The sequence below is a fragment of the Eptatretus burgeri genome, chromosome 4, assembly GCF_056783735.1.
Source record: "Eptatretus burgeri isolate ZD-2024b chromosome 4, Ebu_testis_v1, whole genome shotgun sequence".
NCBI classification, from domain to species: Eukaryota; Metazoa; Chordata; class Myxini; order Myxiniformes; family Myxinidae; genus Eptatretus; species Eptatretus burgeri.
The window spans coordinates 85,178,488-85,204,687 of record NC_140964.1 but is presented as its reverse complement, the minus strand read 5'-3'; the positions used below and the strand labels follow the sequence as shown (position 1 = coordinate 85,204,687).

The window sequence follows — 26,200 nt, the reverse complement described above, 5'->3', positions numbered from 1 at the left end:
CAAGTGCTGAAAAGTGTTGGGGCCAGTACACAGTCCTGACGAACTCCAGTAAAAACTGGAAATAAGTCATAGTTGGAACCACCACACCTCACAGCATTCTCAGTACCAGAGTATAGTTCAGATATCAGATTAATCAGCTTTGGAGGCACCCCACGAAGACCAAAAATCCTCCAGAGGGCATCCCGATTCACTGAATCGAGCACTTTGCAGAGATCAACATAGGCTGTGAGCAGCCCCTGCCGAAACTCTCATCTGCGTTCGGTGAGGACTCGAAGAGCAAGGATACGGTCAATCATTGACCTCTTTAGTGTAAAGCCTGACTGCTCTGGGCACTGATACTCAAGCATGTTATGGCGAACCCTATCAATAATTATCCGAGCAAAGACCTTGCCCAGCACTGAGTACAGCGTTACCCCTCAGTAGTTGTTGCAGTCCTGGCGATCACTCTTCCCTTTCCAGAGAGGGACAACAAGGCCCCTCTTCTCTTCAGTTGGGACAATGCCTGTGTTCCAGATAGAGCACAGAACTGTATGCAATGACATGAGTACAGCATTTCCACCAGCCTTGAGAAGTTCAGCATGGATGCCACAGATCCCAGGAACTTTACCTCCTTTCAACTGGTTCACTGCAGCCTGTGTTTCCACAAACGAAGGTGGTTCACAGTTGATTGGAGGGTCGGCAATAGGGAGAGTAGCACTCCTGACGTCAAACTCAACAGCTGGTGGGTCAGCCTGGTACAGCCACTCAAAGTAACCGGCCCAGCGGGCCTTCACTTCCGACTGCTCTGTCAAGAGCCCACCACCCTCTGCTCTAACTACAGTACATCAAGGGATGGGCTTGGAGGAACGCAATGCACAAATTCCCCTGTAAGCAGGATGAGAATCACTTGACCACAGGTGATGCTCTACCCCTTCACAGATTCCTCACACATTGGCCTCCTTGTCTGCCCTCAGTGCACGTAGTTTTACACCTCAACTCCCTGAAAAGCTCAGCGCTGCTGCTAATCTTGACCTGCGACTCTGGTCAATAGACAAAGAAGTTGTAGTGGGGAAGAAAATGTACGTAAAATTGAGAGATGGAGAGCGTGATGTTTGTCAGGGTCAAACGACATATTCCAAATGTTTGTCTCGCTCCTGATTACATCAACATCAGCAGAGAGAATAGTTCGGCGGCTTCGTGAAATTATCGTTACAGACATCACAACAATCAACATGTGCTATGACGACAGCATAGAACAAATTTTGCTGTTGCTATGACATGATAGGATTGTAAAATAAATGTCTTTTCGGTTATCATTGAGTCGTATTTTTTCTTCAGGATGTCCTACTTCAACAATCAAAACGAGTTGTGTATCAGTGGTATCTGGATGAAAAGCAAAGCAGTTGTTCAGTCCATTCCTAAGCCAGAGGGAAGGGGATGGACAGAAGACGTGACAACTTGGACATCCGTCTGGATGACTATTCCTGAGGCAGCTAGGTCCTGCAGCGAGCTCATCAAGTGTGGATGCAAGTCAGAGAGAGGATGCATTAACTGCAAGTGCATGAAGGCATGACTCCCATGCACAGATCTATCTATATTCCTGTAGGTGTGCAATCTGAAATTCAAACACAATATTCAGTCTTAATACAAGTTGTGTGTAGGACTGTTGTGATCCTGGTGAACAGTTTGACTTTTGGTTCATTAAGATCACATATTGGGACAATGAGCAAATGTTTGATACGGCCTTGAAGAGCACCTTCTTTGAACATGATATTTTTCAGCAAGGGGTGAATTGGACAGTTACTTAACTGGGTTGGCTGTTTAAAAAGTATGAAAATATAAGTTGAATTATGTAGGTGAAAAATCTTGGCTCTAAAAAATCCAGTCTGCTCTCAGAAATCCAGTGAACCATCACGCAAAAAATTACACTTTTCGCCAGCGTGTAACAACCCTTCAATGTTTCTGTTTTAAGCCACCTAGCAAGAAGAGGCTGCTGTCTGCCTGTCAGAAGGATGAAGGAAATTATGGCAGAGGGTGGAGTACTGTATGACTCGGAGTCATCAGTGAAAAGATGAAGAGGGTTCCCCAAATAAACAGAAAGATCGTTTATGAAAACTAGTGGACACCCCCCGCCCTCCGGGTGGGAGAACCCGTGTCGGCCCACCTTGGGTGGGCAATGTACTGAAGCACAGTCTTAGAAATGCACTTTGTAATTTTTGTCGTTTTTAAAATAAATTTTATTCATCACAACATATCTTACTCCCTATCATGAAGAAAGTATGTGACAAAGATGCTGCACCGTAATCGCAAATATTGTAATCCCCACTGTGGGAAGTGAGGAAACATGAGATGAGGAAAATGTGTGATTTTCTGCACCATCTAGATGGACCATTGTTTGCTGACGTGGATAGACGCGATAACAATAGACACAAATAATGATGCTGGGAAAAACGGTAACACCCAATTGGTCAGTGCCATGACCATTCGATGAGTGAAGGGAAAAGTGGGCACACCCAATTGGTCAGTGCCACAACCAGTTGACAAGCAAATATTGGCAACATAGCTACAGCCACATCAGCTCTATTTGTTGTAGAAGATGAGGAACAGGACTAGGCCTGATACATAACTTTAGGGCACTCCAGCCTTGGCAGAGAGAGGAAATAACAGGATTCTCCACTGTATGTGAGAGTGGAAGAGATCAGTAAGCTCTTGGAGGTGGTGGCATTGGATAGTGTCAGCTGAAATTTTAGACAGCAAGACAGGGTGCCAATCTGTGTCAAGTGCTCAATCTACTGTATGTCCAGAGAGATGACCCCTGATCTCTTGTCTTAGATTCAGGGTCTCCATTCATTGTTGGGAGATCAAGATCAGCAGTCCAGGGTGGAGCGACCATCATGGAAACCAAACTGATGGTCTGGGATCACGTTGTTGGAGAAAAGGAGTAAATGTCAACTGTGATAATGCATTACATTAATTTGCTTATCATTTTAAGGATGCTATTGAGCCTATAGATAAGAGGTTGTGGCCTCTTAGTTTTCCATGCTCGATATATTTCCTGCCTTGGGTGTGCTGTATAATGAGCATTTCCTGCAGTTGTCGATAATGTTTAAAAGCAGATGTAGCACAGGCAAGATGAGAGAAATGATGTGCCTTGATTACTTTCACTGTAATTTTTTCCTGTTTCATAAGACTGCTGAAATTGGAATGTGATATTGGATTGATGGGTAAGGTTTTTTTCTTTCTTCCTATTTTTTTTGGTGTTCTGCTGTGTTGCCCTCATCCGAGTTTGGCTGTAAATGGCACCACATCATTGTTGGAACTGCTGAAGTCCTTGGCATGCCTGGTGGTTCCTGCTACCACAGTGCTGTGTAACATGTGTATGAACGAGGGTCCACGGACCTGTTTACAAGAGAAAGGTGCCATTTCGGCCCTTCTGGCTTGCCTCGTCTCTACAGATCCTGAAATCCAGACCAGTGTGCTGCAGGCTCTTGCAGCCCTTGTTTGTGACAGCAAATCTCGTGCTGAGGTTGTTAAAAGTTTATTTGATGCTGTTCATTGTTGATAATTTTAAAATGCCATTTCAAGTAACATTTTGTAGATTTCTTTCATGATTTGGGTCGCAGTGCTTGAGAATTAGGGTACTAATGAGTTTTATGGGTATGGGTTTTGCTTTTCTCTATTGACACATGGGTGTGTGTGTGTGTGTGTGTGTGCAACTTATCTGCTTAAATATCATTATTTTCAGCCTTTTCCTTTCCAATTTGTGATGCCATGTGGTTGTCTGACCTGTTTTGTGTACAGCTAAGAGCTGCAGATCGTTTGCCCTTGATAATCAATCTACTCAACTCGGAATATAAGGAGGTGTATTTTGCAGCTTGCTGGACTGTTTCCTCATGTGCTGCTGATGAATCAACTGTGCAAGAGTTCTGCAAGCTGGGGTAAAATGGCACTCTCTCGACATTGTAAAATCAAAACAGTTGTCTCAGTTAATCTATGTTTCATTTGGGAACAGCTCGGTTTCTTGGGTTTGGAATCCCTAAGGGAGAGTGGATTATGGATGATGAACTATAATTGTCCTGCTAACTATCGTAATGTGGGGAAGAATTTTTCATCTCCTCTCCCTGTCAAGACTGCAGTGGCCCAAAGCAGTGTTCTTGGCCTCAACCTATTCCTAATCTTCAACAACAATCTCTGACTTTCTTGAAAATCCTATTTATCTATTTCCTGATGATTCCACCCTGTACTGTGCCATGACATCCCTCATCTGTCAGACAGGCAGGTTGCAGCCCGTTCCCTCTCTTCAGAACTTGATAAAATCACAAGATAGTCAAACACTTGGTATATGTCTTTCAATCCTGATAAATCTCACACTCTCACTGTCTCTCTCTCTAAACGGACTGGTTGGCAAACCCTCCTATCTACTTTCTCAACAATCCTCTCAAGAATGTTCAGTCATTCAAACGCTTGGATCTCACTGTCAGCCATGATCTTTCTTGGGCAAGCCATATTTCAAAGTTGGCCTCCAAAGCCAGCCAACAACAGGGCATCTTCCATTGTACAAAGTCCTTCCTCAGCACACCTGAACTCATATCCACCTACAAGGCCTTCATCCACAGCTTGATGGAGTACTGCTCTCCCCTCTGAGCTGGCTCCCCTGCCTTACACCTGGTTCAGTTTGACGCCATGGAAACCAAGGCTTTCAAGATCATTGAAACCTCCGATGTTGAAGCTGAGACAATAGGCCTATCACTTTGCCAGCATAGACAGGTCGGTGGTCTCGATCTTCTACTACCACTTTTCTGGTCTTGCACCCTCTGCCATTTGCACAATCTGTCCCCCCCCCCCCCACCAGGTTTCTGCATGGTGCATGCAGTCCACCAGCAACCCCCTTTTGGTGAAGCTCCCAAAATCCAGGATTACTGCTCACCTATACTCATTCCTTTCTCTTTTCTCCCACCTGTGAAACCAATTTCCACATTCTCTTCAATCTTATTCTACTCTTCAGGTCTTCAAGACGGCTGTTCACCACCATCTTAAATCACCCCCTCCCCATCGAAAACCATGATCTTTTCTATCCTCATTAACACCTCCACCTAACCCCATACCTTCCTAAACCCTCCTCCTTCAAAATTTCCAATTTCTTCTTCCTGAGAGTTTAATTCTGTATCAATCTTGTCCACTTCTAATAGCCTTCCCTACCGCTCAGTCTTATCTGCATTGCTCGTTTGTCCATCTCCGTTTACTTTGACCCTCAGCCCTGCTGTTGGTTTCCCCCATCTCTTGCTGCTGTTACTTTTGTACTGTTGCCTCATGATCTGTACTATGTTCTAGCTTTTCCATGAGCCTCGACTTTGTATACAAAAACACTCTCATATGGATTATAGCCATTCTCTTGATGGCAACATTCCCTTGATACAATCTGAAATTTTAGCAAGATCATATCATTAATATGGTTGATTGTTTCTAACAAATATTTTCTTTAAAATACCCTTGTTACCTCTGCCACCGAAGGTGAAGCAGGTTATGTTTTCACCCCTCTCTGTCTGTTTGGTTGGTTGTTTGTCTGTGTGCAGGATATCTCAAAAGGTTGTGGATGGATCCGGATTAAATTTGGTCGGCAGGTTGGGTGCGTGACAAGGACGAACCGATTCGATTTTGATGAAGAGCTGGATCCGACGACTAGAATTTTTTCAGTGATTCTTCACCATTGAGAGATAAAGCTAAACTAATATATAGCACGGTATCTCAAAAAGTTGTGGACGGATTCGGATGAAACTTGGTGGATAGGTTGGGTGTGTGACCACGACGAACCCATTTGATTTCGGCGAAAATCCGGATCTGGATACGAGAATTATTTAATTTTTAAAGTGATTCTTCAACATTGAGAGATGGGGCCAAAAATGATATATAGCATGATATTTCAAAAATGTATTGGGCCCGATATGTTCTCGTGGATCAGGCATTACATGGCGGAGGTATGCACTCGACCAAGTGCCCTTCTTGTTTTCTTTGTTCACACAATGAACCACCAAAAAGTAGAGCATATTTGTAAAATGTGTTTCCTTAAAAATGTTTTCAAAAAAACATTAAACCAGCCTATTTCAATCCATGGTGGACAAACCGTGGCTGCCCCCACAAGGACAATCACTGAAGTTTCATTTACCGCTGCTTCATGTTGCATTCATTCTTTCACAAAAAAAAAACAGAAGAAAAAAATTGTTATTCTTGTCATAAGCTGTCATCATTCTGTTTTACATTTTCCTCATTTCACACTTGAAATTTTTTTGTAGTCGTGACATGGTTGTTGGACACTGGGCAAGGTTTATTTTCGGGGGTTATTTAAATCTATGAAAATCAGAGTAGGGTTTGTTTAGTAGCTTGCTGACAATCCCAGAACCAAATCCATTCCTACCTAATGCCTAACAGCTCAGTTCTTAAATGGCAAGCATATCTGCTGTTATGGACACCTCAGCATTGTCTTACATAAGTCCTTTGAAAAGTTGATGAGCCTTGACTCGATGGACAAGCCTGTATCTAAAACAGTTAAGATTACATTTGAAATCGGAAAATGATCTTTAATGGGTGCCGGGTTGTGATCCCAGTGTTCTGCAGATTCTGCACAAGTTAAATCTCTCGAAGAGCCGCTGCAGCCACTTCAATGAAACGGTGTACACCAAACTCTTGGCCAAAAACTTGCCTGCCAAGTACAGCTTCACGGGTCATCTCTCTTCCTGCGACTTTGTCCTTGATGGTTTTTACGATGTTGGAAAGGTCCATTTGCTCTTTCACTTTGCTTTCCTCATAATGGAGAAAGTTTTTGGCACATGCTTTTAATATGATGCAGACTTGTAAATGTACTTAATCTTTTCATATTTTTGCATCTGAAGGGACCACCTGTTAATCCAAAGTTGCAATATTTGACAAAATTCTACAGGAAGACTCTTAATTGTTCTAAAATGACGGTAATTATTCTGTAAATGACCCACTGCCTACCAACTTAATTTTTTTGTGTAAGATCGTGGCTCGGGAAAGAGCAGAATGACATAACAACATCAGAGAGAAGGTAAACATACTGACCTCAGAGAGCTGTCGAACTCGAGGATTTACAACATGGATGAACAAATAGGACAGAAGGGACGGGATGTATGCATGCAATCGGGGTGGGTTTGGAGATGGTTACCAGAGATAGAAAAAGTCACAAATGGGGATGAAAAAGGGGCTGAAAGAACTCTTCCCACCCCCCCCCCCGACCCTCACCACTTCCTTTCTAGTATTATAATGCGTTTTTGCATTTTCTGTTTACCTACTCTCCTCTGCCCCTCTGTTGGTTTGTCATCCTACCCCCCTGTCGGTTTGTCATCCTACCCCCCTGTCGGTTTGTCATCCTACCCCCTGTCATTTAACTGTGTGAATAGAGATGTGTGAAGTGGCAGCTTGAGTCTATAAGGAAGAGCAGTACTCCAAGCTCCAAACAAAGGCTTTCAGAAGGTTGTGAAAAATTTGGGTTTCCCAAAGCAAAGCAAAGAATGACTGAGAGATGCCCATTCTATTGCGAGCTTTGAAGGCCATTTCAAAAATGTGATCTGCCCTGAAGAGGTTTTTAAATGAATTAGAGAGGTTGTTGACGTAGATGAGGAACGAAACTGTCAATACCCAGGCAAAAATGCTGCAGTTAGAAATATAGGATATGAGAGTTGTACTCTCATACACTACAGTAGTATGCAGAGAATTACTCCAGGAAAGGAATGTTATTTTGCCTGGGTATGCATTGTTGAGATGTAAGCAGCCACAAATGTGAAATTTAGTGACCGGGAGATAATTCAAACCAATGATCAAATGACAGACCATTGAAGAAGAGAGGAAAATCTTGAGATCAGCAACAGTAATTAACATATGACCATATAGGCCAAGAATTACAACATAAACCTGGAAAAATTTATAACAAGCTGAAAATTTCAGGAAAGGTCCAGAAAAATGAGTTAAAAAAACATACCAAAAGTCCCCGAAAATCCTCCTTGTGCTTTTCAAGATGGCCGCCATTTTGTTTTTTTATCATATCTTAACAAGTAGACATGGTAGAAATGCAAACAAAGTGTCAAAACATAGGTTTACAAACACAAGCAATCCTATAAAATCATTAATTACATGACTAAAACACTCAACATATCCAAAACCAAGATGGCAGCCAGTATGGTGACAAATATGGCCACCGTTCTCTATTTTATCATATCTTAGCAACCACATGTGATAGAAATGCAAACAAAGTGTCTAAATATAGGTTTGAAGACACAAGCAATCCAATGAAATCATTAATCACATGATTAAAAAGCCCAAAATGTAAAAATCAAGATGGTGGCCAGTATGAACATCAGTGTGGCTGACAAATCCAAGCCAAATCAAACCTTACTTTTATGAGTAGGCACATATAAATTATGTATAATATAAAAGGAAATTAGGGAAGCCTCAATACCCTCTAAGCTTAGTTATTTTCATAGTTTATGAATTGAGCATAAAGTCATTTATTACCATGTTGCTTCATGGATGATCCTCATTGTCATCTTCAGTCTCATTATCCAATGGCTTTGGTTCTGTATATTCATCATCCATATCCAACAATGTTCGTGTCGTATTCTTGCATGATTGGCCGGTACATTTGCTGCACATTGAAGTGCAAAACAATCCCAGTTTCTTGCATCCACATGACATACCACCACATCTATCAACTTTGCACCCGCATGAAACCATGTTGAGCAAAGTGTCAGGGGCAACAGGGAGATCAGTTTCTACCATTATAGGAATGTGTCCAAAGGCTCCAACTGTTTCAGCAGATGGTAGTTTCACTGTGCGTTTTATGGGTGAGGTATCCACAATCCCAGGTGGAGTCACACAAGCTATGCCACCCATACTATGGAAAGTGTTGTGACCAGTGACTGCAGCTACATTGAAATCAGCATTGTCGTAAACAAATTGTGTAAAACCACCTCGGTTATAAGATGGTTCACCACCTGATATCAGGGCATGTTCAAACCGCTGTACCTCTTTATAGTCATCAGCAAAGCTCATGCTGCTCAGGATATCTATCAGTTCACGCGAAGCATACTTACTGTGTATGTACACAGCTATTCCAAGCAACAGTGGTGTATATACACAACAGTTACTTCCGGTTCTGGATTTGGAGTGTCGGCAGGTCTCCTTCAGGGCTCTCTGCTGACGATCTCAAAGTTAAGTTTCTAGTCATTATCTGTCCCGTTTTAACTGTTTATTTTCTCACCTACATGTTACTGTGTGTTCCAAGTTCGATTTTGTTTCAAAAATCATGCTATTTTGTGAGATTTCGTTGACCTTGTCTTACCGGGTGCTTGAGGCCTACCCTTGAGGCCTACCCTTTGTTTCCCCTCAGTGTACGATCGTGTTTATTTGTTTTTTTTCCCCCATCACCTTCAATTTATATCTTCCCCACTTTCCTAATGTCCTCCATCCCTCCCACTAATCACTCTATTTCTTATCTTAAACAAACAAAAAAAAAACGACCTTTCTCCTTGCACACTCACGAGTCTCGATTCTTCTTCTTCTTCTTCTTCTTCTTCTTCTTCTTCTTCTTCTTCGTCATCCTCTTCTTCCTCTCCTCCTCTTCTTCTTCCTTGATTTTTTCTACAACACTTCCATGACCTAATCTGTTGAAAACTCTCTCAAACTTTAATAATAATAATACTAAAAACGATCTCTTATAATGCTTCATCTTCCTCTTTCACACGTGTGGTACTCTTTACTGTATCATAATGCACTACTCTTCTGCTATTTAAACAGACTGCTCTCAATTCGACCTTTCCTTCATACCTTGCCAAAAGAATCCAACTGTTACAGCGTTTCTTCTCTCCATTCTCTGAATTCGCCTTTATTGTATCCATCAAGAAACATGTTAAATCGCATCTCTGACCTAAAACTGAAAAAACAACCCCAGTTTGCAATGAATGTTCGCTTTCCATTAACCATTCGTTTTTTCCAACATCAGTTCCAACTCACCCCTCTCACCCCTCACTCTCAAAGCAACCATCCCACTCTTCTCCCTCCAAGTCTTCCTCTCACGTCTCTCAAAAACTCCTCCTTCATCTTTCTCCCACCATTCATCCCCCTCACTCGCCCTTCTCAAAGTTGCCCCCTCATCTTCAAAGCTTGCTCCTTCCCCTGCCCTCTCACGTCCATCTCTTCACTCCACCTCCTCAAATCCTCAACTGCCTTCTGCCCCCTCTCTTGTCCCCCCCTGCCCCCGCACCACAGAGCTTTTTCTCCTCTTTATCCGGCCTCCTTCCCAAGCTATTCTGCAATCCCCCCACACTCTTTCAACAACCCTCCTTACCTCCCCCCCTCGTCCATTGTCCTACCCCCCCCCCAACCCCCTGCACCCAAAGCCTCCTCCCCTCCCTCTTCATTAAAATTGTGGACCTCAAATATCCGGGGCCTTCGCTCAAACCTTTCAGATCTTTCCATACAGGTTGCCACTGACAAACCAGACATCACCTGCCAAACAGAAACTTTTCTCCCCCAAGACGTGTCTGACTCCCAAGTATCTCTCCCTGGTTACTCCCTCCTCCGGTATGACAGACCTGAGCCTCGTCCTGGTGGAGGAGTTGCTCTCTTCATCAAATACTCTATTCCTCAATCTCCATGCACTGCCCTCACTCCCCCACACCCCCAGGAATACCTCTGGCTACGGCTTCCCCTCCACTCCCACCTCATGTCTATGTGTGTACTGTACCGTCCCCCAAACAGTGATGACTCCATCTACACCTCACTATCCGAAAACATGGACCAACTTCTATCTTCTCATCCAAACTCTCTCTTCCTCATATGTGGCGACTTCAATTGTCATCATGCCAGTTGGCTAGGTGTGGGTACCTCTCTCACCTGTCATGGCACCTCAGCAAAAGCTTTCTGCGACTCATTGAGACGATTTGTTAGTCGGTCAACTTCCCGACCCTGACTCAATCGGTCAACTTCCCGACCTGGATCTCAATCAATGGTACTCCATCTCTTCTGGATCCGATTTTGACAAATTTCCCTGACAATATCTGCTGCTCTTCCTCCGTTCCAATCGGTTCTTCTGACCACGTCCTTGTCAAAGTGGACATCTCTCTGGCTATTATCAGAGAACCACCTCACCGCCGTCGAGTCGGGCATTTCACTCAAGCCGACTGGCAGGGTCTCCAAGCAGCCATCAAACTTATAGACTGGTCTCCTATCACTGCTTTCTCCAACATCAACTCATCCTGGGAATTATTTCAAAGAAACTTGCTCTCCCTCATGTACAGATTTATCCCCTCTCGTCTTCAGTTGTCCTACCCTTCCTCCCGCCCTTGGTTCACTGAAGCTTGTGGCGAGGCAGTTGTCCTGAAACAACTTGCCTTTGCCTCATGGAAAGCAAACCCAACTGAGGGCAATCTCAGTTCCTTCCATAAAGCTCGGAACAAGTGTGTATCTACCCTCAGGAGAGCCAGAAGACAACATCTTTCTAAACTCAAGTCTGAACTCTCAACCCTCTCTCCCTCCTCAAAATCCTGGTGGGGTCTAATCAAATCTGTTTCTGGTGTATGTTCCCCCTCCATCCCCCCTTACCTCAAATGGCCGCACTGCTGATACCGCACGAGAAAAGGCTGAATGCTTAAACTCGGTGTTTGCAGCTAAATCTTGTGTCCAAATCCCATCACTTTCTCGACCCACCTTACCCAGTTGCACCCAACTGTTCCTGGACTCTGTGTCCTTTTCTCCTGACAAGGTGAAGAGCCTGCTGTCAAACTTCGACTCAGATTCTGCAACCGGTCCAGACGGCATCAGCCTATGTGTCCTAAAAACCTGCTCTTCTGCTCTTGCTCACCCTCTCTCTCTGTCTTCTATTCACCCTCTCATTTGCTCAAGGTCATCTGCCATCTGCTTGGAAATCAGCAAACATTACTGCCCTGCATAAAAAAGGTGCAAAAACAGATCCCTGCAACTACAGACCAATCAGCCTTCTCCCAATCATCAGCAAGGTTATGGGATCCATCATCACTTCAGACATTAAATCCTTCCTCTTCTCCAATGGCTTGATTTCCGATCATCACTTTGGTTTCAGACCAGGTCACTCTACAATGGATATGCTGCTTCTGCTCTCCCAACAATGGATGGAGGTCCTCAATGCCAGACAGGAAATCCGAGCCGTATCCCTGGACATATCACATACTTTTGACACAGTCTGGCACCCTGTCCCACTCACCAAACTCTTTTCCGACGGTATCCAAGACCATGTCCACTCATGGCTTGCAGACTTCCTCTCCTGTCGCAGTCAACGGGTGGCCCTAAATGGAGTTCTTTCATCCCCTCTTCCTCTCCAGGCTGGAGTTTCTCAAGGAGCATTCTAGGCCCTGTTCTTTTTCTGGTTTTCATCAACGATCTCTCCGACTCTCTGGAAAATCCTCTATATCTCTAGACTGATGACTCCACCCTCTGCCGTACCATCGGTCATCCCTCAGACCGGCAAGCAGCAGCTTCTTCGCTCACTGCAGATCTGGATAAAATCACAACTGGTCCAACACGTGGAACATGTCTTTCAATCTGGACAAATCTCACACACTCACTATGTCTCTCCGAAAGGACCGATTAGAAAACCCCCCCATCCACTTTCTCAACCATCCTCTGGAAGAAATCCTTTCTTTCAAGCTTCTGGGTCTCACTATCTGCCTTGACCTCTCCTGGGAAAGCCACATTTCAAACCACGCCTCCAAAGCCAGTCGCCGACTGGGAATCCTCTGTCATGCAAAGTCCTTCCTCGGCCCACCTGAGCTCCTGACCACTTACAAAGCTTTTGTCCGCAGCCTGATGGAGTACTGCTCTCCCCTCTGGGCTGGTGCTGCTGCCTCTCACCGTTCTCGGCTTCACACTGTGGAAACCAAGGCTTTTCAGATCATTGGCATCTCCCGCAATGAGGCTGTGTCTTTGGGCCTCTCACTCAATCACTGCAGGTTGGTCGGTGGTCTTTCTGTCTTCTACCGTCTCCTCTCCAGCCTCGCCCCCCCCTGCTCTCTCTGCGATTTATCCCCACCACATTTTCGCAGGGCGCTCAAGGTCCGCCAACAACCCCCTTCTGGTAAAACTACCAAAATCACAAATCACTGCTCACCTTCACTCTTTCATTCCTCTTTTTTCCCACCTTTGGAAAAAACTCCCTCACTCTATTCAATCCCATTCTTCCCTCCAGGCCTTCAAAACAGCTGTTCACCACCACCTCTTATTATCCCCCATCCAAATTCTCGATCTTTTCTCCCCCCGATAATCCACCCAAGCCCACCTCCTTCATATTCCCTGCTTTCCTTCCTGAAAGTCCTGTAATGTCCGTCTTCTATTCCCCATGTTCCCCGTCCCATCCCTCTCCCTTCCACAGATCTCCTAATGTCTCTGTTCCCCACTGTTTTGTCCTTCCCACTCCCGCCCCTCTTGTCTCATTCCCCCCTTGCTGTGCGTTGTGTTAGCTCTCTTACGAGCCTCGACAAGGTATACAAAAAAAAAAAATGAAGGACCTTGGTGTGCATGCTTAAATTATGGAATGTGCTATGGCAGTACATCTTCTATTGGTAACCATGGGACTTTTACCCTTCCGTTCCACCAAATTGTAAATGAATCGCTTGAGAGAATTTGGTATCAAGGTAGCTCCATTATCAGTTTCCTCCATGGTACAGTATTCATCACAGTCATATACTCTCGAACGGATATCATTAAGCATGATTGAGGCAGCCATATCAATGATCTGTTCGGATTCAGTAGCCGCATCAATTACCTTCTCAGTAATCCACTTTTCACGGAGAATCTTGTGTGCGGAGTCACGAAAACTAACGATGCTTGATTTCCCAGTGATGCTTGTTATTGTTATATCATCACTATAACGTTCTTACAGCTTTATCTTGAGATACTTCATTGAATATCCTTCTTGACCATATAAGAAAGGGTCCATGTATTCTTAAAGCTCTGTTACAGAATACTGACATTCGTCATTCTCATCGAGAAATTCACAAAGCTGCTTGAAAGCTTCATCCTTTACTTTATCATTTGGCTTGCCAACGGATTTTTCATGTTTATCTCCGAGGAATGCTGAGGCACAATTACGGTGATATTTTGCCTCAGCTGCGACTAGATCAAAGGCGTGTCGTTTGCCATCTGCAACAACATTACCCCAATCATCTTGTCTATTTGTGGCATGATTCAAGAGAGTTTCCTGGAATTGTAGGGTTTCAACGTTGCTAACAACTTTCCTGCATTTGGTCGCTATTTTATAGTCATTAGCTATAACTTCTGAACAGAACATAGTCGCGTTTGATGTCAAATGTAGAAACACCTGATCGCAGTTGTGGTGTTTCTTCGTCTTGTATCAGAGTAGCAGGTGATTTCCTCTTTTCAGCAGTTATTGTGCTTTGACGGGTATAGTTCTTGCGGCATGCAACATGAAGTCTCAGTGGTGATGTTTTCTTCAGTACTTAATGAACGCCATCTCCCTGCTTGAAGCTTGCCAAAACAAGTGCTTTGCGGCCCTTATCGCCAACTGTTGCAACGTCAGTCAAACCTAGCTTCTCTTTGCATATTATACAAGGCACATGCATTATCTGAAATGACAAATAAAAGCAAAAACCTTGGTTGGAGGGATTTGGGGTTTTTAAAACATATAATTAATAATTTCATCAGATTGCTTGGGTCTTCAAACCTATGCATTTCTATCACAAGTGGTTACTAAAATATGAAATTGAGAACAGTGGCCATATTTACTGCCATATTGGCCGCCATCTTGGTTTTGGATATTTTTAATGTTTTAGTCATATACTTAATGATTTAAATGGATTGCCTGTGTTTGAAACCCTATATTTAGACACTTTATTCGCATTTCTACCATATCTGGTTGCTAAGATATGATAAAATAGAGAACGGTGGCCATATTTGGGGTCAAACTGGTCGCCATCTTGGTTTTGGATATTTTGAGTGTTTTAATCATGTAATTAATGATTTTATAGGCTTCCTTGTATTTGAAAACCTATGTTTTGACACTTTGTTTGTATTTCTACCATTTCTACTTAAGATATGATAAAAACAAAATGGCGGCCATTTTGGTGGACATCTTGAAAAGCACAAGGAGGATTTTCGGGACTTTTTATATGTTATTTATCATACCCAGAGGCATCTTTCCTGAAATTTTGAGCTTGTTATAATTTTTTCCAGGTTTGGGCCTATATACACTATTACTCTTGGCCTAATAAACTGAGTGGACTTACTGGCCTGCACTTGAATGATATTGTTACGTTTGAGGGGGGGTATGCATTCAAAGGGTAATTAGGATGTTTAATTAGGTATGCCATGCTGTTCGAGTTTACCAGGATCTCGATGTAATAAGTAGCAATTCAGTGGTGATAAGTTGTCTAGTAAATGTCCATTTCTTTAAGGGGGAAATGATAATTGTCACGTAATTAGATAGGGATACGAGATAGGGTAAGTGTGTCTGCGTAAACCCTTTTTAGTATTCCCTGGAGGCTTGCCGTGACGTAACAGGACAGTGCTGCGGATGGCTCCGCCCCGTGATCACGATTGGCGGAAGGCGACGGCGGAGGGCCAATAAACGGCTCGATTGGAAGTGACGAGGACTGGAGGATAAAAAGGCTCTGTTCGGGGAAAAGGCGAAGAGGAAGAAGATCGGGACAGAAAGACTGTTTTGGTGGAGGCTGTTGCGCTGGGAGCGTGCTTGTTGTTGCGCTGATTCGGCCCTGGTTTTCATCGTGTCTCGAGGCCTTGCTGTGCTTCGTGCCTCAGCTCGGTTGGCTCTGGGGTTCTGCTGGCTCGGAGTACGGGGTCGAACGGCGGGCGAACCTGCCTCCCTCTCCTGCCACCCTCTCCTGCTCGCAACTTGGTGCCAGAACTGGTTCCCTGGCGGCTGTGAGCGTACTTGGGCCGACACCAGGAGGTCGACAGTACCACGGTGTCTCCTGCCCCTGACGAGCGCAACGCCAGCTCGTCCGGCGCCAATCCAGGGACTGTTGCGTCCGCACCATGGGCCAGCCTGACCACCAGGACCAGCTACGTTGTGTGTGTGTGTGTGTGTGTGTGTGTGTGTGTGTGTGTGTGTGTGTGTGTGTGTGTGTGTGTGTGTGTGTGTGTGTGTACCTGGCGCCTTAGAGGGTTTGAGATTTGTATATCCATTGAAATCGTTTGTGTTTTCCCCACGCCCGAACCCACACCACCATCCCGTCGAATCGCCCCGGATCCCTCCTCTTGCCGAGTCTTTTTATTTCTGGTTAGAGAAATAAACATCATTAACTCAATGAAAAGCGACTCGTGCCACCTTCCTTGTCCCGTTTGCGGTAGAGCGATTAGAACCACCATCTTTGGGTTGTAAAGGATAAACCGCCTCCATCGTTTCGGCTCATTCTACGTTGGCGGGACTGTTCAAGTCCCGTGGACGTCACAATATTTTTTCCAAGCATATGGGAGGTTTCCTGAGGTGAAAGATGAATGCAGACAGTGGAGAAGCATAACATTAGCCTGGTATAGTTTTCTCACTTGCCTGGGATGTGGATGCTGCAGAATACTTGTTTCTGCTTTTATGCTCTGATGAAAGACTAATGTTCCAAATGGCAGCCACACCTCATTTCCCAAGGTGATAAAACATATCCTTGTCAGCTGTTAGTGAATAAAATCCATTGTTGAGGATGGGTGCACACTTGTTTCAGGTTATCTCTCTGTTCTCTAATCAGCTCTCGTTGTCCTTCTTGCAACAGCTGAGACCTGACACTCAATTACCCTCTTTGGAAGAACTGATTCGCATGCCATTGAATGTTCACCGCCCTACGCTGCTGATCAACGCTGCACCCTGTGCAGATGAGTAAGATTAATTCCTGGTGTGGCTAAGCTACATTAACACAGCATCCACACCTCCCAATCCATTCTGAAATTTTAGCAAGATCATGTCATTAATATGGTTGATTGTTTCTCACATAAATAATGCATCTTAGCTTTTCTTTAAAATACTATTGTTTTCTTTGTTGACACATTGAACATAACTATTGTTGCATATTTGTATACTGCATTGAGATTAAACCCTGTCCGACCTACACATACGGCTCTTTGCTCATTGAAACAAATCGTTATGCTATCCCTTTGTTCCTTTGGTAAGGTTGACTAGCCATAACACCTCGATGAATGAATTTTTTTTTCCCACCCACACAAATACTCAACCGTAATCACTCGTGTATAAACCCCACTTTCCCCCCAGAAATATATGATCAAAATTTGGGGTGCGTATTATCCACGAGAGCTAAAGTGCAAGCTCTATTTCTCCAGATTTCTTGCATCGACACATGACCAACCTTCATTACTGGATGCAGCCATCTTAAAAATGCAGTGCATTGTGGGATATCTTTTGCAACATTGAACGTGTATTTTTTTTGTTCTAAATAACAATAATTTCGATGGAAGAATTAATACTGTTTGGTTATAATGCATTAGTTTGCTTTGTAAAGCATATATATATATATATATATATATATATATATATATATATATATATATATATATATATATATATATATATATATACATATATATATATACATATATATATACATTTATACATATATATATATATATATATATATATATATATATACATATATATATATACATATATATATATATATACATTTATACATATATATATACATATATATATATATATATATACATTTATACATATATACATATATATATATATATATATATATATATATATATATATATATATATATACATATATACATATATATATATATATATATATATATATATATATATATATATATATATATATACATACATATATACATATATATATATATATATATATATATATATATATATATATATATATATATATATATATATATACACTTTAAAATTATAAACCGCCATAGTGTCGAAATAAGCTTGGGGATTAGTGTGTGCGTTGCAGCACAACAGACTGCTTGAGAATTACCCCAAGTGAAAGATCTCCAAAACACTTGAGAATTTAAAGGTAGTCAGCATGGGTTTCCCAAAGGTAGCTCCTGTCTAACACATATTTTAGAGTTTAATGAAGCAGTTTCTGATTGGGTGGATGATGGAAAGGCAGTGGACATAGTATATCTAGACTTTAAGAAGGCATTTGATAAGTTACCACTAACCAAGGTACCACTTTGATAAGGTACCAAGGTACCATTTTGATAAGGTACTTTGATAAGGTACACTTTGATGGTAATTTGATAAGGTACCACTCGGAGGTTGTTAACCAAAGTGAGGTCTTCTGGAGTGGCTGGTCAGGTAGATAATTGGATTGCAAACTGTCTTCGTGGTAGGAAGCAAAGAGTGGCTGTGAGTGGAAGGATGTCTTGCTGGGAGGGTGTAAGTAGCGGGGTACCTCAGGGATCAGTACTCGGACCATTACTATTCAGTATTTACATCAACGATTTGGATAGTGGGGTGAAGAGTAGGCTTTCCAAATTTACAGATGACGCAAAACTTGGAGGTGAGGTGGATAGCAGAGGGGGTGGTGATCAGTCAGGAAAGTATTGATACTTGTATGGATTGGGAAAAAGATTGGCAGATTGAATTTAACTTGAACAAGTGTAAGGTGTTGGGGATGGTAAACAACAATGAAAATAGAGATTACAGGATGCAAGGGGTAATTTGAGGCGTGTCACACAGGAGAAGGATCTGGGGATGGTAATATATATGGGAGGCAAGCAGGTAGCACAGTGCCAGGCAGCTCTCGGTAAAGCAAATAGGGTTTTAGGTTGTATTTGGAGGGGTATCATTTATAAATCAAAAGAATCATTTATACAGCCAGAATTGTTTTTTGTTTTATTTGATCTGGGTTATTTTGAATTTATATTTTTTGAGTGAGTCTCACTTGGCTGCACCTGGATGGGTTTGAGGGTAGAGGAGTTGCAGCTGAAACCGAATCCTATCCAGGTTCCTCCTGGTGACTCCATCTTTGCTTTTTGCATGTTTGGGTTCCTTCTAATGACTCCAATGCAGGACTGTACCTATTTGGTCTTCCATTTGATTGGAATTGAATTTATTTTAATCCCATTCTGAATTCAATTGAATAATAATGAACGTCATGGGTTAGGGCCAGGTATCCAATCAAAGTGGGGTTGCATCAAAACAGGACATCTGGTACCCCGGTCATCATGCCAGAAGTTATGAAGTGGCAGTTATGTCCATTATAACTTCCGAAACACACCAGTACACAAACACCACACGAAACAAGTCCTGGCGATGGTCTGCAATCTCTGATTGCTATTTTTCTTGTTTGCTTGTGGTTGTTGTACCTGTTATCCATACTATAAAAGGAGCTGGGCATGCGAGTTCCACCCATTGGTTGAATAGTTCCCCACTCCACCCACAATTTCTAAACCAAGCCCTTTGTTTTAGGAACCCTTCAGAATTATCCTTTCGAACCCTTTAGAATTTTGCCATTCTCTCAAGCAGCACTTTTACTGTGGAGGTTATATGCAGGTTTGCTGTTATTTCCACTTCTATGAAGTCGGTGATAGCATGAAAGTGAAGCAGAAAGCGTTAAATATTCCGCTGTTATGACGTGGAAATGCCCATTTGATTTTTATGAACAGGAGGAGGGTGAAAGTAAAAATGTGACAACTTTGGAATTGGGGGGGGGGGTGGGGTGGTGCTCAAGACTTTCGGTGGGAGGGAGGTGTGTTAGTGGGGGCGAGGGGGGTTGAAGGCTTGAGCGTGGGGTTGGGATAGATGCCTTAGGGTTGGGAGGGAGGGAACATAGACAGGACAGAGTTGGGAGGGGGAGGTCATGAGTTGTCAGAAATACATGCACGAGTTTACTCACAGTAAAAGTATGTGTGTATGCATCACACTGTCGGAGCGGGGGGGGGGGGGGTGGGAAGGTGACGCAATCACCCCACGGGTAATGTGCTAATGTACATAAAGCTCTTAAATTTATCACTGATCGCTCCTCATTTGGCAAGATCATGTAATGTATGAGATTAGCAAGACTGTCTTGTAGAAATTGTCACATTTTGCTCTTCATAAAGAATTAAAAATAGGTCATAGGACAAATGGGAAGTGGAAAGCTTTTTTTATTGAAATAATTTTTGAATTGATGGCAAAATTTTGAGTAAAGTACTGTACACTGCAAACATTTGGTGTACATCACACTAATGTACTCTGCACGTGACACCTAATGTATTCAGTAGTTTATCCAAGTCAAAAGAGGAGGAAAACGTGCAACAGTGGCCCAAATTGGGTGTGTCACAGACAAACTCATACCAATGGCTGCCACCCACTGACCCAATTCTACAGGGCTACATCAATGAGACCCATACAATGGTCCAGCCATCAATGAGCATGCAAGAGCAGATTGTGATCTTAGCACGGTACGCCTTCCTCTTTATCCTCATTTCCATTAGGTTTGTATTCTTACAAAAATGGCATTTGTTGTGTTGATGGTTAAATGATAGCATGTATTACTATTTATGATTATAATTACATTAAGAATGTAAATATTATTTTATTGGGTCATGCAGGGTACCAACATGTTTAATTTTATCTTGTAGGTAGTTATGAATTTATTCTAGACATTTATCCCACCACTTTTACCATCCCTCTTTCTTTGAGGTAGGCTGGATGTTTGAACATGCATTTGCCTGAGTCTGTTCTCCATGACTTGCTCAAACTCATTATTACTTGAGCCCGCCAACTGATTTGTTGTCTGTTTTGAACATGAATGGTGGGTGCGGCATGATGAATGAGGTTTTCACTCGGCGAGGTTCAGTCTTTTGCACTTCTCGACCTCATCATCAGCTATGACCTCTGCTGGGCCAACCACTTAGTAAAGCTGACATCCAAAGCCAGACACAGACTGGGCATCCTCGATCGATCCAAATATTTCATCAGAAAATGAGAGCTACTTTCCAGTCTCCAAGGCTTTTGTCAATAGCTCAATGGAGTACTGCTCTCCCCTATTGGCTGGAGCCCCAGCATCACACCTGTTTCTCTTTGATTCTGTGGAATGTAAAGCTCTCAACATTATTGGAATCTCCTATGATGAGACCGAAGCACAAGGTCTGTTGCTTTCACATCGCAGGCAGGTCAGCGCCTCTTCTCCAACATTTCTCCCTCTGCTCTCGGTCCTCCGACCCTCCCCAGCAACCTCAGCATGCAAGTGTTCTTCCAGTGACCCCCTCATGGTTAAACTTCCAAACTGTAGACTGACTGAACACCTCAACTCCTTTGTTCCTAGCTTCTCCCATCTATGAACCCCTATTCAGCCTGAATGCAAAGCACTACTTCTGGTGGACACCGAACACAGCTCATTGCCTATATAACACCAGCCCTCCCATGAAGCATGGTGGTAGCAGCATCGTGCTATGTGGATGCTTTTCAGCAGCAGAGAGTGGAGACTCAAAAGGATAGAGGGAACAATGAATGCTGCCAAAGCAGGCAAATCCTTGAGGAGAACCTGCTTCAGAGTGCAAAAGACCTGAGACTGTGGTGAATATTTACGTTCCAACAGGACATTGACCCCAAGCATACAGCCAAAGCAATACTGGAATGGCTTCAGAACATGAACGTGAAAGTCCTTGAGTGGCCAGGCCAAAGCCCAGACTTGAATCCCATTGAGAATCTGTGGAAAGACTTGAAGATTGCTGTTCACCGATGCTTCCCATCCAACTTGACAGAGCTTGAGCAAATCTGTAAGGCAGAATGGGAGAAAATCCCCAAATCCAGATGTGCAAAGCTGATACAGACATACCCAAGAAGATTTGAATCTGTAATTTCTGCCGAAGGTACTTCTATAAGATATTGACTCAGGGGGTTGAATACTTGACGCAAGACATTTCAGCTTTTAATTTTTAATTGATTTGTAAAAATTTCAAAAAACATGTTTTCACTTTCTCATTAAGAGGTATTTTGTGTAGATCAGTGACAAAAATACTTTAAATTTAATCCATTTTAAATTCAGGCTGTAACACAACAACATGTCACAAAAGTCGAGGGGTGTGATTACTTTCTGAAGGCACTGTATCGATCTGTTATCTTGACTTGAATTGTAGGAAAGGTCTGATGTTAATTATGGAACACTGCTCAAAGGAACCATTTGAATAATTTCAAACCAATTAAATGTAATCAGCACAGATTTACAAAAGGGAGATCATGTTTAACAACTTTATTGTAGTTCTATGAGGCAGTTTCTGATTCGGTGGATGAGGGAAGTGCAGTAGATGTAGTTCATCTGGATGTTCAGAATGCATTTGATAAGGTTCCACATAGGAGGTTGTGAGTTAATGTGAGGGTTTGTGGAGTGGCTGGTCAGGTAACTAACTGGATTGGAAGCTGTCTTCATGATAAGAAACAAAGAGTGGCTGTGAGGGGAAGATGTCTGGCTGAATGGATGCAAGTAGTGGGGTACTTCAGGCATCAAAACTGGGATTATTATTATTCATATTTTAAATCAACGATTTGGATAGTGGGGTTAAGAGTCTGCTTTCTAAATTTGCTGTTGACACGAAGCTGTGAGATAAGGTCGGTAGCAGAGAGGGGGTAATTAGATTCAGGAAGGTCTAGATACTTCAATAGATTGTGCAAAAGACTGGCAGATTCATTTTAACCTGAACAAATATAAGGTTCTGGGGATGGGGAAGAATAATGAAAAAAGAGATTACATGATGCAAGGGACAGTCTTGGAGCGTGTCACACAGGAGAAGGATCTGGGGGTGGTCAGAGATACGGAGGGTAAGCAGATATAGGTAAAGCTAATAAGGTTTCAGGTTGTATTCATAGGAGGATAAATTATAAATCAAAGGAGGTACGTAGTTTTAACGGTAGTTAAAATATTGTTTGCAGTTTTGGTCACCACATCGAAGGACATAGCTGCCAAAAGAAGGGTTCGGCATCGAGCTACGAGATCGACTCTGGGGTGAGCTATACTAAACTATGAGGAGCAGCTGGAGGAGACAGAGCTTTAAAATTTCAAAGGAGGTGATTTGATCGACGTTTAAGATAATGAAGGGTAAAGACAGAATAAATGCAGTAAGACTTTCTCAGCAGAATAGAATTATAGGACCAGGTGCCAAATAGTCCATAGACCAGACCAGATGTCTGTACCACCGAAGGTGGCAAAACTTAATTGGTGCCAAATGATTTGTACCACCCCTAAGAGTATGAAAATAAGTGATAACCATTTCTTACGAGTAGCTTTATCTTTTTTCCAGTGCATTGCCCATTTTGTGCATTAAACACGATTGCATGCCTAACCTGATAGCAAGGTTGGTTACGGTATAATCTTTTAAACAGAAGATGAGACTATGAACGAAATGTAGCATGCCCCAGAATATGTGTTAAATTAAACTAGGCGTGTGTGTGCAATATATATATATATATATATATATATATATATATATATATATATATATATATATATATATATATGTAATATATACTAGTGCGGGCCTGTAGGTGCGTGCCCATAGGTGCGTGCCAGTATGTGCAGCTTCGTTCCTTCGCTCTCGTAAACGACGACTGGATTGGGGCATTGTTTCAATTAGATCGGACCAACCGTATCATAAATGGCCATAACTTGGGAAACACCTGGGAAACATACTCAGGTCCCCAGCGTCAATTGTGACGTCAGACCAAACGAAGAAGAAGAAGAATTGTGACGTCAATCGTGCAAAAAAAAAAAAAAAATCAAGAAATAAACATTAATTGTGACGTCATTCGTGACGTCATAGCACCGTGTCCTGTCATTGGTTGACAGACCTTATTGGTCATTATTGGTTGACAGGCATTGATCATTGTATCACGTTATTCTTTTTATTACTGCCAATTATTGTGCTATTATTATTATTATTATTATTATTATTATTATTATTATTATTAATATGCTGTTATCATTATTCTGAGATATCTTCGGGGAAAAAAATGGCATGATAAGGTGGAAGGACACTTCAGCTGCGATATATACACCTTTCAAACACTGAAAAATGCAATAAAATGGCCGTAACTTGGGAACCGCTCGTCCGATTAATATCAAACCTTGAAAAGACACATCCGCAGGTCCCCGGCAATATTCCTGGCAAGTTTCAATCCGATCGGACCGGTGGTCGTCGAGAAACGGCGGTCGCAGACAGACAGACATACAGACAGATAGACACACACAGAGATTGCTGGAATTATATACACTAGTACGTGCCTGTAAAAAATAAACAATAAAAAATAAATGAATAAATAAATATTCAAACCGCGAGCAACAAAGAACAACCACACAGGCCGTTTCTTCGCTTTCACGTGCCCGTACGTGCGTGGCCCGGAAGTTCGCATATTATTCGCAGTTACGATTATTCGCAATTTAGTTTTAATGCCCAAATATTCAATTAGCGCCAACGTATTTTACCTTTTCACAATGTCGTGGCAAGGAAAAAAAAAAGAGAAGAGAAGAGAGGGAAAAAAAATTTACTTCCTGGTTCGGAGCATACCAGCTCACTCTGATGTTACCGAAATTTATACACCGTCTAATATGAAAACGATCATAACTTGGGGCATTGTGTTTATCTATAAATGCGCATAAGAAATCGAGAAATTATTAGAATACACAAAGTCATCACCATCCGGAAGTCCGTACGCTGTAACCCGTAATAGCAAACGCGGCTGAGCTTCCCTTTCCCATCGGCCACGCCCATGCAACAACGTGTCTTGTCATTGGTTTGGTAAATAAATGGCCATAACTTGGGAAGCACTTGTCCGATTAATATCAAACCTTGAAAACGCACATTCTCAGGTCCCCAGCAATATATCTGGCAAGTTTCAATTAGATCGGACCAGTGGTTGTCGAGAAACAGCGGTCACACACACACACACACACACACACACACACACACACACACACACACACACACACACACACACACACACACACACACACACACACACACACACACACACACACACACACACACACACACACACACACACACACACACACACACACACACACACACACACACACAGACACTTTCACAGAGATTGCTGGAATTATATATACTAGTGCATGCCCGTAGATGCGTGGCCGTACGTGCAAACCCTCCACCCCCCCCCCCCCGCAAAAAAAATCAAACCGCGTGCCAGAAACAACAACCACACAAGCCGTTCCTTTGCTTTCACGTACCTATACGTGCAAAAAAAATAATAATACTACATATATATATATATATATATATATATATATATATATATATATATATATATATATATATATATATATATATATATATATATATACTTTAAAACTGCTTGCCAGAAACAACTACACAGGCCGTTCCTTCGCTCTCGCGTGGCCGTACGTGCGTGTCCGTACATGCAAAAAAAAAAAACTTTCAAACAAACACACAGGCCATTCCTTCGCTCTCATAAACGACGACTGGATTGAGCATTGTGTTTATCTATAAATGCGGATAAGAAATCGAGAAATTATTAGAATACAGTAAGTCATCACTATCCAAAAGTAGTGCGTGCCCATACGGAATGTTCACATCATTCCACGAATTATCGCTGGCATTGAAGTAACAACTGCTGTGATACTTACACTCACAGAGTTAATTAAAATCAAGTTTACCTCCCTGTCTTTGCTTGCCATGACATTCGCTGACATTTCCCATTGGCACTCCTACCCCACGGTAACTAAGGCACCGATCGATCCCCATCGTAACCAGCACGGCACGTGACGTCATCGTCGGCCGGCCGTGCACCGGCCTATGCAGCCACGCCCACGCAGCAGCGTGTCCTGTGATTGGTAACTAAATGGCGCATCGACCATGCCTACGCAGCATGTGTCCTGTCATTGGTTGGTAAATAAATGGCCATAACTTGGGAATCACTTGTCTGATTAATATCAAATCTTGAAACGGCACATACTCAGGTCCCCAGCAACATAACCTGGCAACATACCACCAAATTTCGTTGGCAAGCATGTTGAGTGGAGCTGAATTCCTAAACACTTCCAAAGGCCACAGCGTTTTGACAATTGGAAACAAAAAAAAGTTGTGCACTTTTTTTGATAAATTATTTTTGGAACAATTTTTCTTCAATAAATAAATAATAATAAAAATCGTCTCCATGAACATTGTACACACCTTTATCTCGCTATCAC

General features: G+C 42.5%; 1 protein-coding gene and 1 long non-coding RNA gene across 7 annotated transcripts in view; one reads left to right on the top strand and one right to left on the bottom strand.

Annotated features, from left to right (window-relative positions):
- ARMC3 (armadillo repeat containing 3) overlaps window positions 1-26,200 on the top strand; it is a 69,939-nt gene that overhangs the window by 27,828 nt on the left and 15,911 nt on the right. For 4 of the 6 annotated variants that reach the window (XM_085879132.1, XM_085879136.1, XM_085879134.1 and 1 more), the window contains 5 exons: window positions 3,265-3,505; window positions 3,781-3,917; window positions 6,582-6,750; window positions 16,764-16,867; window positions 20,247-20,429. In XM_085879132.1, coding sequence (XP_085735258.1) covers window positions 3,265-3,505; window positions 3,781-3,917; window positions 6,582-6,750; window positions 16,764-16,867; window positions 20,247-20,429 — 834 coding nt within the window. Of the gene's footprint in view, window positions 1-3,264; window positions 3,506-3,780; window positions 3,918-6,581; window positions 6,751-16,763; window positions 16,868-20,246; window positions 20,430-22,899; window positions 22,973-26,200 lie in introns of all 6 variants that reach the window. The other 2 variants (XM_085879135.1, XM_085879137.1) reach the window with 2 other exon arrangements.
- The window catches only part of LOC147028582 (uncharacterized), a 65,137-nt gene continuing 58,935 nt past the window's right edge, over window positions 19,999-26,200 (bottom strand). Inside the window, exon 3 of the long non-coding RNA XR_015057612.1 lies at window positions 19,999-22,763. This is a non-coding gene — a long non-coding RNA (uncharacterized LOC147028582). The remainder of the gene's footprint in view (window positions 22,764-26,200) is intronic.